The 13,403-nt window shown below is 49.0% G+C and overlaps 1 protein-coding gene across 1 annotated transcript in view; it reads left to right on the top strand.

The window, feature by feature from the left end:
* Positions 1 to 13,403, top strand: part of GRIK4 (glutamate ionotropic receptor kainate type subunit 4) — a 304,635-nt gene that overhangs the window by 250,647 nt on the left and 40,585 nt on the right. The window contains 2 exon segments of the mRNA XM_048827667.2: positions 7,842 to 7,949; positions 9,095 to 9,298. Coding sequence (XP_048683624.1) covers positions 7,842 to 7,949; positions 9,095 to 9,298 — 312 coding nt within the window.

The raw sequence follows: 13,403 nt of genomic DNA, 5'->3' as shown, positions 1-13,403 counted from the left end.
AGATTTTCAAACTCCTCGTTGCTTTTGGGCAGGAGAGCCAGGGCTTTAAGTGTTTAACTTTTAATATATTTGTGTAATGCACTGAACGCTTTTCCATATTTAGTTTAACTTGTGGAACTGTTTCCTCAGCTGTACGAAGAGCCCTCTGTTCACAAGATGCCTGATAAGGCAGAAGCTCATTAGCATGTGTCTGGGATCTGGCAGGGGCTGACTTTGTACATTTCTTTTTGCTTTCTCTCCCCTTCCCATCTTTTAAAAAGCATAGTAGCATCTCTCTGGGGTTTAGATTAAACCCTGGGGACTGGGATTTGGCACTTTAAAAGGGGGAAGATGGGGTATGTGTAACTTGCAGGTGATCCCTAGGAGGGGAAGAAAATTTGGATGGGGAATTAATGGCAAGACTGGGGTTAGAACCCACCAATCTCCACAGCCTCACCTCCATGAGACACCACGTTCCCTCCTTGTGTGGGTGTGTCCAATTATCCAGTTGTGTGCAAAAAGGCTTCCATGCCTTAAACACAGAGTGGTGGGGATGGCAGGAGGTTGCATAATTGGTATGCTGATGAGATGCAGATGAGCTGACAGATCAGAGACCCTCTACAATTACAGCCACTTCAACCCATCAAGCTCTTTTAGCATGTAAATAGCTAAGCAGCTGCCTCAGGACCTGTGCTCCTCCCCACCTCCCCCCCACCCCAGCCTCTGGTGTGGGTTCTGGGCCTGATTCTGCAAAGGAATGAGTGCCCTTGTCTCCCATGGACTTCCTTATGGTCTGATGGTACTCAGCACCTCATGGGAGGCTCTTAGCAAAAGATTAGGCCCTCAGTGGACAACTCCTGGAGGTTATTGCCCCAGCTAAGGAACGGGTCTAAGAGGCCCTGGGAATGAGCTGGGCATGGGGGTTGTCACCCTGGCCAGGGGGAGAGAATGTTGCCCTGACTGGGGAGTGGGCAGGGGTTGCCCCAAGGGGAGAGTAGGCAGGGGGAACCCTGGCTAGGCGGTGGTCTGGGATTGCGCCAAGGATGGTCACATTAGCTGGGGAGTGGGCTGAGGGAGGGTCTCCCCAGCTGGGAAGTGGGCCAGGGAGACCCACAGGTTTGTCACGTGTGTCTGTTAGTCATGCAGGTTTAATAGGCGACCCTCCGTGTGTTAGCTGCCAGCCCCTCTGAGCATGCTAGGCATTCAGTGGCTGTGAGCTCATTGTCCTGCAAGAGGGGTCTTCCAGCATCCTTTAGCAGCAGCAGGCCTGGCAGATTTGTGCAGCTACCTCCAAGTTTCTGTTCTGCAAGAGATTCTAATCCCCATTTCTCTTTGGGCTGATAAGGAGCTGTTTGCCAAGTGCCTAATTATGTCTCCTGTCGGAAACCTCCCCTACCTGTTAGCATCGACAAGGCTCTTCAAATGCAAACTCTCTTTCTCGGGCATGAGGAGTGTGTGTGTTGGGGGTATGTGAGAAATGAGCTCAGCAGGACACTGCTTGCTAATCAGAGCTCAGAAGAAATCCACCTTCATCGTGCTGGAGGTGTCTAGTTGTATTAAGGCATTCATATTCAGAGCCAGCTTTACCCTGGACCCTAGTTGCAGGGGTGAAGATGGGGGGGGGGGGGGGGAGGGCTTGTTGCGTCAAGTGATTACAGAATGGTCTCACCATGTCATCTCTCCCTGGCATCACCTGCTGCTTAGGCCTGCGGGGAGCTGCAGAAAAGGCACGTAATGAAAGTACTCCTTTTCTTGTTTGAGTGGTGTTTTGCCACCTTGTGCTTTAAGGGATTGGGAGCTCAGGCTCACTTGTGCCAATCCCTGTCAACCATGGGAGTTTAAGGGATTGAAGGAGTGGGACTGGCACACCATGCTCATCTTATGTTAGCTGGCGGCCATTTTCTATGGAGATGATAAATCTGTGAGGGTATCGCACATTCCGATAACTCCTTTGTGGGGCAGCAAAGTCTAGAGACCTTGTCTTCCCAGGGAGTTTAGGGAGGGATGCAGCCAAGGCTGCTGTCTTATTCTTCACAGGTTCAGCTGCCCTGTCTGGATACACATTATTTGTATCACAGTAATGCCTTGAGGCCCTAACAGAGGTATGGTAGGTACTGTGTGTATGCCTGGTAACAGAGTCCCTGCCTAAAAGAGCTTACAATCTAAATAGACAAGACAGACAAAGGAAGGGCAATTATCCCCATTTTACAGAGGGGGAAACTAGGTTAAGTGGCTTGCCCGAGGCCACACAGGGAGTCTATAGCAGAGCCAGACGTTGAACCCAGCTCTCCTGAGTCTTTGCCTAGTCAGGTACATCTATACAGCCCGTGGCAGCAAGCCTCCCAGCCTGGGCCAACAGACTCAGGCGTGTGGGACTCGCTCTATGTAGCTATGTAGACGCTGCAACTCAGGGTGGCTCTCGGGCTCTGAAGCCTAGGATAGGGGGTGGGCCTCAGAGCCGAGCCCCAGCCTGATAACCAATGTCAAAGCCCTATTTTTAGCACGGTAGAGTGAGTCCCACACGCCTGAGTCTGTCAACCCAGGTTGGGAGGCTCGCTGCCACAGACTATGTAAACATATCCTCAGGGTCTTAATCACAAGGCCGTCTTCCCCAGTTCTGGATAGGGTATCTGATCGTTTTTTGAGGAGTATTGAAGAGATTTTATTGGTGGTTCTTTATTTATATAAAGAAACGTATATATGTATATAAAAATCATATATATGTATATGATTAACATTTCCTTGGCATCTGCATTGGAGAGAGAAAAGATCTGAGGATCCTAGTAATCTTCCAGTACATTAAACTTCAGAAGCACTGAGCATTGTGGGGAGTCAATTAATGCCATTACCATACCATCAAGGGAGTCAGTACCAAGCACAGCATGGAGTGGGAATAACCTTGACATATCGATGTATTTAGCCTCAGTGTTATGCTACAAGAAGGGTCAAATCATCTGTCATGCCAGAGGAGGAGGAGGCAGTCAATTACAGTATGCCAGCAGGGAAGGGAAGAATCTGACAACAGCAAGAGTTGTTAAAATTAAAGATAATCTGTCACTAATCTCCCATTATCAGATCTGACAAAATAATGCGTTACTGAGAACTGATCGCTATCTTAGAGAAGCAAGAGGGGAGGGAATGTTGTCTAGTTGTTATAGCAGGTGACTGGGGCCTTGTGCTAGCCTTGTGATAAAGTCCAGTGTAGCTAAAATCCATCATGTTACATCAGTGAAGCCCGAGTTTAAAGGCTTGATCCTGCATCTATAGAATCATAGAATATCAGAGTTGGAAGGGAGCTCAGGAGATCATCTAGTCCAACCCCCTGCTCAAAGCAGGACCAATCCCCAACTAAACCATCCCAGCCAGGGCTTTGTCAAGCCTGACCTTAAAAACTTCTAAGGAAGGAGATTCCACCACCTCCCTCGGCAACGCATTCCAGTGTTTCACCCCCCTCCTAGTGAAAAAGTTTTTCCTAATATCCAACCTAAACCTCCTCCACTGCAACTTGAGACCATTACTCCTTGTTCTGTCATCTGCCACCACTGAGAACAGCCTAGCTCCATGCTCTTTGGACTCCCTTTCAGGTAGTTGAAAGCAGCTATCAAATCCCCCCTCATTCTTCTCTTCTGCAGACTAAATAACCCCAGTTCCCTCAGCCTCTCCTCATAAGTCATGTGCTCCAGCCCCCTAATAATTTTTGTTGCCCTCCGCTGGACTCTTTCCATATCCATCTTGTAGTGTGGGACCCAAAACTGGACACAGTAGTCCAGATGAGGCCTCACCAATACCCAATGATCACATCCCTCAATCTGCTGGCAATGCTCCTACTTATACATCCCAAAATGCTGTTAGCCTTCTTGGCAACAAGAGCACACTGTTGACTGTGTGAATGACAAAACTCCCATGGACTTCAATGCAGGGACTACCCCAGACTGATTACTGCACTCAGCCAAGGCACAATGAAAGCTGTTTCAGTGCGTCTATATTAGGGGGTTGCACAGAGGTAACTAGATTGATTTTGAGTTAAACCGAGGCTGATTTTTGAATAGAGCTCAACAGGGTCTAGATCAGGGTGGGTGAACTTTTTGGCCCGAGCGCCATATCTGGGAATAGAAATTGTCTGGCGGGCCATGAATGCTCACAAAATTGGGGTTGGGGGTGAGGACTCTGGTTGGGGGTGCGGACTCCAGGGTAGGGCAAGAAATGAGGAGTTCAGGGTGTGGGAGGGGGCTTTGGGCTGGGGTGGGGGGAGCAGGAGCAAAGACTCCAGCTGGAGGTGTGGGTTCTGGGGTGGGGCTGGGGATGAGTTTGGCATGCAGGAGGGTGCTCTGGGCTGGGATCGAGAGGTTTGGAAGGCGGGAGGGGGATCAGGGCTGGGGCAGAGGGTTGGGGCACGGGGCGAGGTTCGAGGGTGCAGGCTCCGGGTGGTGCTTACCTCAAGCAGCTCCCAGAAGCAGCAGCATGTCCCTTCTCCGGCTCCTATGCAGAGGCACGGCCCAGGCGGTTCCCGGCCAATAGGAGCTGTAGGGCCAGTGCTCGAGGCAGGGGCAGTGTGCAGAGCGGAGCCCCCGGCTGCCCCTTCACGTAGGAGCCAGAGGAGGCCATGCCGCTGTTTCCTGGAGCCACGTGCAGCAGCCCCAAATCCTGCTCCCCGGCTGGAGCACCAGAGCAGGGCCGGCCCCAGAACCCACCCCCCAGCGGCAGCTCGAGGGCCGGATTAAAACCGCTGGCAGGCCAGATCCAGCCCGTGGGCTGTAGTTTGCCCACCCCTGGTCTAGATGCCAAGGACTCCTGGGTTCTATTCCCAGCTTGTGCTCTGTGACCTGCTGCCAATCACTGTGCCTCGGTCCCCTCATCTGTCAGGCGAGGCTAATGGCCCTTCCTAACCTCATGGAGGGGCTGTGAGCTTTGAGGAGTTAATGGCTATGGTGCACACTGAAATCCTGGTGTGACACATGCTTTTCCCGGAGCAGCATTCATGTTGTGAAAGGTGCCAGATTGGCAGCCCTGGAGGCTGAACTTTCCCTGTGCTATCTGCAGAGCAGATATAGCATGAGCTACCACACGCTGCCATGTGGTTCCTCTATTCACTCTCCAACCTCGATGTGCCACCTCTAGGGAAATGCCTTGTGTATGGCCCTGATGTGGGCTGTACCAAGCGCTTGCTGCCCATTGCCTTGGCACACTCTGCCGTAAGAAGGTGGTGGAGTTTGGACCACCAGTGCTGCCTAGAGAGGCGTCGCACGATCAGCTGCAGGCAGAACCAGCAAGAGTTGCCCCTAGAAGGGCAGGGAGCAAGCAGAGGCCAATCAGGGCCTAACAAGCCACATAGGCTGGTTGCTTCCACCAGGAGCCAGTTCCACATGAAGCCAGGCCAGGGAAGCGTGGCTTGCCCTGCCCTAACCCACTTCACCTAACCTGGCTTGGCCAGAGGCCTAACCTTGACAGTGCTGGTCCTGGGTCTCTAGGAAGGACTACTGGGTATGTTATGGACTTTAACACTCTGGTGGCTATTTTGAATTCTGCATTAATTTGTTTTTCTGCAAATCTGCTCTGCGAGCCCTTTGACAGCCCAGTCAGTCCCTTGCCTCTGTGCAGAGATGACAGACCAAGTTGCCCTGGTTCTGGGTATTTTCAAGCGCTTCTTCATCACTGCCCCATTGCCACATACGATTTGTGCCTCCTTATGATGTGGGGATGGGAGGCGGATGCAACAAACGTGCTTTAAGGGACAACACCTTGAGGTCAGTTAGCATTTTGAGCTGGATTTGAACCAGCATCCTAGAAGTGCTGTACAGCGCTTGCCTCCCATTCCCAGCTCTCTGAGTCACCCAGTCCTTATTAAGGAAGTGTTGCTGTTATTTCAGATTGCATTTGGATCATGAAAATGAGTTGAGAAATTACTCTGGAGCCACACTGGTTATCAGACATGAGTCATGCTGGTGGAAAAGTACTGCCAAGAAAAGCCATTGACCTCACAGGGCCAGTTCCGCAGCTGGGGTAAATCAATGTCACTCTGTTAATTTCAAGGGTGATGCACCCATTTACATCAGGTCTGGATCAGGCCTGTAATTAGAGATGGTCAGGAATGTTTCAATGAAACGTAGCATGTCAGAAAAAGCAGAATCAAAACTTTTGTGGAAGCTTCCGATGAACTCGGGGTCAAGTCCTGCTCTGCCTGATTCCAAGCCGGGGCCTGGACCCGGGTGTCTCACGTCCCCAGTGAGTGCCCTCACCACGGGGGGGTCAGTTTGCGAGCAGGTCTCTGTCTCATTCTCATGCATAAGAAAAACTGATTTTGAACCCTCCATTTTTTTGCTACCTGGAATTCCTGTTTTCCAGCTAGCTCCACCTATAACCGATGTTACCTTCCTCCGTCTCTCTCCCTAACATAATTAGATTACACCTGGTGCAAAGGGAAATGGATTTATTCCTAGCACTCTGCCAACCGTGGCACAGCAAAGGGGTAATTTGCCTTAGAACTCCAGTGTCCGAGTCTGCTTGGGCCAGTACTAGAGCATCATGGAACAGATGACCTTTGCTACAAAGAGTTCCTTGCAGGCACCCCAAACATTATGGGGTCATCACCTAGCTTTTAGGGTAGCAGTACAAGAAAGACAACTCGCCTCAGCAAGGTCAAGGGATTTACTCCACAATCAGCTCCGCAACAGGCTGAGGGCTGGGATCTTATAAGGTGCAGAGAGGCTTCCCAGTGGGAAAGGGACTCTGCCAAGGATAGAATGGATGAGACCTGCTGCCTGTTACATGACCTTGTTGTGGTATTGTCCTGTACACGCATGTCATAGCGTCAGGCAGGAATTGTGTCTCTCTTCCATGGCGTTGGACAGGTAATTAGTTTTAATACAATAACACCAAGGTTTGGATAGGGTGGCTTAGTCTCTGTGTAGAATTGTTGGGGTTGATTAGCCTAAGTGCTGTAGTTTGAGGGGTTAATTAATCTCCAGGCGGCCGTGCGGGCAGGGGCTCGGGGAGATTAATCACTGTGCAGTGCTGCTGAGGCTGTGGGTTAGTTTCTAAGCCCGTTGTTAAGGTGACGCCACATGGCAAGGTTAGAAGACGTTCGTGTCGGCACTGTACCAGTTGGATCTGATATTTGGTAATGGAGGCCAGGAGGCTGTGATACTACGTCCTGTAGGGCTTATTCTCCAAGGATCTCAGAGTACTTTACCATGACTTGAGCCTATTGGCACCCTTTGAGGTCAGTCATGTATTGTGATCCCCTTCAGATGGGTAGCTGTGAGGAAAAGTCACTCGCCCAAGGCTGCCTGGTGAATCAGTGTCAGAACCAGGAATGGAACTCCTGAGATAAAATCCTGGTGGGGAGAAAGCACTGTGGTTTCTATGAGGATGAATCATGGGTGGGGGTATAGCACTGATCCCACCTAGCTACCTTGGGCTAAAACCACAGTGCCTTGTCTCCACTGGGATTTTACAGTGGGATAGCTCAGGTGCTTAGTTATCTTGTGTTAAAAACACAGCTGCGAAGACAAAGCTTTAGTCCTGGTGCATCAAATAACAGCAAGCACCCCATCCCCCTCCTGTGCACCTTTCCGAATCAGGCGCCTGGCTGTGGTCACAGTAGAGATGCCTGAATTAACCGCTAGCAATTTGAACCTGGGTGCTTCTTAGCGCTGTGGCACAAGTGGCGTGTGCCAAGGCTGCCTACCAGCGGAATAATCTCTCTGCCATAATGTTGGTGGGGTGCACTGTAAAGGTAATGGAGCGTTAATAAATATCTTTCACAGGGCTGGCCTGATCATTGTCAGTCACAGCAGCCATATGGCGGGCATGTATGGTAATTTGCACGGTAAATTTCATTATTCTGCTCTTTACTGCTACAGATTGGTCGCTGGCACGTTTCTGAAGGACTTACCATGGACAACAGAATCTTCTCCTCCAACATATCAGATAGTCTCTTCAACACCACGCTCATCGTCACTACCATCCTGGTAAGTGAGGGGGTCACCGACAGCTCCCGTTAGCTCTTCTCCAGCCCAGCATCTAGGGATGTCATTCTCAATCAGCCAGGATATTATTCCCTTCTTCCACCCCTCCTCTGCCCCCTACATTCAGCACCACACACTGATTTCATAAAGAACAGAAGATCAAATCTCTAATTACAGCATTGAGGACAATTTATGACAGTGTAATTAAACTCAAGTTGATGTTTCATATGGAAATGATATTTGATGAGTTCAGAAGCAGCTGGGGAGAGGACTGTGATGGGGATAAGCTGCAATTTTAAATTCATCTCCGAGTGATGTTCTTGTTCCGGATACAGCTGTTAGGTGGGGCAGGAGAGTTGTCCCTTCTCTCCATAAAAATTACTAAAAATGATTAAGATGAATATAATTGTAATAGACTGGGAATAGAGGGTACATCGCTACTATCCTCACCTCACGAAGTCCTTGTGCTGCCTGCCCCCCCATCTTGCCCAGAGTCCACTACCCCACTGAGGTTTTACCAGTGCCCCTGCTGCTAACATCTACACGCCCGTGAAACACGCTGGGAGCCAGTTCTATGGGTCCAGATGAGCTCTGCTTGAATCAAGGCCCAAACTACAGCAGAGGTGTCCTTATACTGTCTTTCCCTCCCTAACTCTCCAGCCACCAAGGCTGCGACTACAGAAGCCAGTTTGACACACACACGCCCCAGCAGCCTTGGGGCTGCTCTAAATTATTTCTAGCTAGTTCAAGATTGTTGGAACTCTGGCCACGGCCTAGAATGCCCTCTACCCCTTGTAGATCAAACTTGTTCAGAGAATTCCACTGACATCGGAAGGAGTAGGAGCAAGTAGCACAGAACTGCCTACTCTATCTTTACACCACCTAAGGATTTTCCTAGGCAAGCAGAATGCACAACTGGTGCTTGAAGCCAGCTTTTGGTCCCCCCTTTCACCCCAATCCCATGAGGAGGTCAAAGGGACAGAGCAGGACTGAAGATCTGGCCAGTTTCTTTTGCCAGAGCCCCTGCCTCCCATGGCACTTCCCAGTAAGCCTCCTTCATCAGCCCCGCATACTGATTCACGCTAAATGCAGAGCTGTTGTGATCCTATGGCTAAGATGGGAATGACAGCTGCCCAGTTTCAATGCAGGAAAACCCTTATTTAATGCTGAAGGGGAACCACCAAGCGCTGGAGGGGAACGACCGCTATGAAGGCTTCTGCGTGGACATGTTGAAGGAGCTGGCGGAGATCCTGCACTTCAACTATAAGATCCGCCTGGTTGGTGATGGGGTGTATGGCGTGCCCGAGGTGAATGGCACCTGGACTGGCATGGTGGGAGAGCTCATTGCTCGGGTGAGTGAAACAGCATTTGTTTTAAGTCTTTATAAGAGTTAAATAACATAACAGCAAAGGGCTTCAGTACTTATAAGGAATCATAAGATGATGATGATGATTGTGGTTTTATTCAGTAAATGAGAATCTGACATGAATATCTGCATTAAAAGTGTTTTTTTCATAATTGTAAATGCATTTTAACTCACTGTGACAGTGCTCCCAGCGGTTAGAGCAGGAACTAGGCCTGCTGGATCCTTGCCTTTGCTGCATTAAGGAATGCGATTTAGTAGTTGGAGTAGGGGCCTGGGAGTCCTGAGTAGAGCTGGTTGGAAAATCATTCCCCACCCCCTGGAAAATTGCAATGTTTCATTAAAAAGAAAAGCATGTTCTGGCAAAAAACCCACAAGTTTAGGGTTTTCAGACAGAAAGTTTTTGATAGAAACAACAGTTTCTGCAAAAAAACCAGACACTTTCTGCAAAAACTTTTGTTTAGCTGACAGTCAAAGTTCTCACAGAAAAACAGTTTCAGCAAAAACTTTTCAATGAGCCCCACTCTTTGGACCCAGCCCAGGCTCAGGGGCTGGGGGGGATGTTATCTGGTGCTTGGAGCAGGAGGCTCAAAGTCAGGATTCAGGGTCTAGTTAGATAGGGGCCTGGGAGTCATGACTGCCAGGTTCTGTTCCTAGCTATGGCTGGGAATGCTGTCCAGTGGGTGGAGCAGGAAATCTGAGGTCTCTGCTGGGTTCTGTTTCTGAATTTGCCAGTGACTCCCTGAGTGTGTGAGTGTGGACAGTCTGTGTCACCTCTCCATCTTTCAGTTTCCCCCCACTAGCAAAACAGGATAATTATCCTTTCTTCAGGACCCTGAGGCTTAAGTAAATATGGTTTGGAAAATGCTTTGAGGTCCTTGTTAAAACCAGGTACATAAGAGCAAATGATTAAGTGTGGTATTATTGAAACCTGTATTTGTTTGCTCGCTGGCTTGGTGTTATAGGGGTGCTTGTGCGAACTGGACTGCAGAACTCAGCTGGTGGAAATCACCATAGCTCTATTAAAATCCATCTAAGGTAGTTATCTGGCCCCTGTCACTGTAGTAGAGTGCCTCACAATCCTTAAGTATCCGGGGGTAGCCGTGTTAGTCTGTATCCACAAAAACAATAACGAGTCCAGTGGCACCTCAAAGGCTCACATTTATTTGGGCATAAGCTTTTGTGGGTAAAAACCCCACTTCTTCAGATGCATCGATCAGATACAGATCACAATCCTTAAGGTTTGTCCACACGAACATTTAGCTTGAAGCAAGCTGGCTTCGTTAGCACTCTTTCATCTACTCCTGTTTCAAAGTGGCAGAGGTCAAAGGACCCTAACCAGCGGTTAGCATGTGTCAGCAGGGTGCATGCAGACAGCTGGGTGTGGCAGGCTAGATTCATGCCCCAGTTTGCCGCAAACTAAATGGTCTTGTCGACAAGCCCTTAATGTATTTATCCTCTCAACATCCTTGTCCCTGTGAAGTAGGGGAAGTACCATTATCCTGAGGCACAGAGTTAAATGATTTGCCCAAGAAGTCTGTGGCAGAGCAGTTCTTTCAAACTAGCATCCTAACTCCTAAACCATCCACCTTCCCCATGGAGATATGGAAACTGACCCCAGCTATGATTGTGGCCTCTTTTTTTTTTTTTTTCTTTTCTGGCCAACTGTTTGCAAATCCTTGGGGCTGTTGGCATAGATTTTATCCATCTCTAGCTATATATAAAACAGCGCTGCGGCATTTCTTTCGGAAGGTGAGGAGGAAAGCACACAAAGCAGTGTGTGATCTCTGTAAACAAAGGGAAGAAAGATACACACCCGTGATATTTTTGGCCTACTAACCTTGACAGCACCTCTCTATTGAATGCTAACTGCTGATTTTTGGGGACATAAGTGTTTGAACCACCTCCGCACAGAAACAAAGTATTTATAACTCATTTAACTCCAGTTCAGGAGGGTTTTTGTTCCTGTGCAGGCCAGAGGCCATTGGAATCTTTCAGTTGCCTTCAGTGGGCTTTGATTCTGACCCTGTCTTTCCCAACCCTACCAGCCAGTGCAGGGGTATTCCCTACAGTACCATGTCGAGTGTTTTTCTCCAGACCAGCTTCAAATGTCTCTTCCCTTGATAGATCCGGCAGCCAGGTAGAGCTCATACTTGAGGAAGGTTTATTTTTCCTCTGACATTCAGCACAAATGTAACTTCCTTCTTAATTCCATCTCATTGTTCCCACTCAACCCACCCTCAGTGCCACTAGCAATGGAAATGGGAGGGAGGTTGTACACAGGATACTTTCTCTGGGTTTATTCAGCACATGGGCTCTCGTACTGAACTGCACATGTGCCGCCTAGGTGTTTGTGTGGCACCCAGCACAACAGGATAGTGGTCCATGACTGCGTCTCTGAAGCACCGCTAGGATGGGAATGGTGTGACCCCAGCCCTGACAACATGATCTCGCATGCACAGCACGTGTGAGATCATGCCTCCAGGAGAATGCCGTTTTGACGAGCTGGCAGCAGGACTTCGCCTGCACCATGCATGCTAGCTCCTGCAGGCCTTGGGGGGATCCCTGTGCTTTTCAAAATGGCATCCCCTGTGCAGGCTACTGGCAAAACCATGTCCAGTTTTGTCTCCGTAGCAAACAGGAGACAAACTATTTAAAAACAGGACTGTCCAGTTTAAAACCAGATGAATGGCCTGTCTAGGCATGACTGCTATAGAAATAATAATAATAATTCACGAGAGACTGAATAATAATTCACTTGGCAGAACTCCCAGTCTAGACACCACTATACCTGCACCATTGCACGTCTCTAGCCAGACACAAATTTTCTTACCTTTTTAAGGCCGGGGAGGACCATTATCTAATGCATGGCGGGGGCAGTGGTCCAAGTGGCTAGCAACTAGACTGAGACTCAGGAATCCTGGATTCTATTCCTGGCTCTGTCACTGGCCTGCTGGGTGACCTGGGGTTAGTCCCTTCACCTCTCAGTGCCTCTGTTTCCCCATGTGTAAAATGAGGATAATGCTACTGACCTCCTGAGTTAGGTGCTTTGAGATCTATAGATGAACAGTGCTATATAAGAGCTAGGTATTATTATTATTTATTATGTAGTCTGAACTCCTGTATACTAAAGGCCATTCACCCCGTGTCTGCCAGGAGCTTTTACTGGGGTGAGCTGCACTGTACAGATCACACTGCTCCAGTGTAAATCATGCCTACACTAGAGGTTTGCACATGTGCAGCTAAGCAGTGGCTGCAACGCCAGTGTAGACAAGGCCTAAGTCAAAGCCACCAAACTCTGCTGCTCACATCCCTTCCCATTCGAAGGGTCTGAAGTATTCCAGCCCCATACCTGGATCCCAGCTCAGAGCAATTTGGGAAAAGCAGCTCAACCCAACAGAAATTAAGTTCACAACAGAAATAGGGTTTGTACCTCATTAGTATTTAGGACAGAATCTGAGCTCTGGTTTCTCACTGAATTGGACGTAGTCATTTCTGGACACACACACACGCATGTGTGTGGGGTGTTTTTTTTTTCTCTTTTAAATAAAACATGCACATTTGCTTAGTGAATAAAACTACAAAAGTACCTTAGCATCAAGGGGCCTGATTGGCAGCCCGCCCTCTAATTTTACAGGCAGTTTTGCATCTGCAGGTTTTGTTGCTGGGTTTTTTGCACCCACAGACTTAAGCATTGATCCTGCAGGTGCTTTACACGTACTTCGCGCTCGGCACCTGAGTGGCCCCATAGACGTTGGTGGGACTGCCCTCGTGTGTAGAGTTAAGCTCGTGGCTAAGTGTTTGCAGGATCTGAGCTTTAGCGGCCATCATCGCAAATTGGGCTCTGTAAATGCCAAAGAGGTAAGATTTTGGAGCGTGTCTTTTCTTGGTTGATCTAGCAGGACTAGATGAAGAGGAAGCTTCCCCACCCATGAATGATTATCAGTAACAACACGGGGTAGGATAGTCAGTCAGCCCCTTCTTGGCCCCTGTAGCTGGATAAGAGGGCTAAGGTGGAGTTAAGGAGCTTTAAATAATCCATATCTGGCTAGGAGAGGATTTTCACAGCCTAGTCCCTGTGGATGACAGAGGGA

Source organism: Caretta caretta, chromosome 22, assembly GCF_965140235.1.
Source record: "Caretta caretta isolate rCarCar2 chromosome 22, rCarCar1.hap1, whole genome shotgun sequence".
Taxonomy (NCBI): Eukaryota; Metazoa; Chordata; order Testudines; family Cheloniidae; genus Caretta; species Caretta caretta.
The sequence above is the reverse complement of the archived record's forward strand: the minus strand, read 5'-3'. Positions and strand labels throughout refer to the sequence as shown.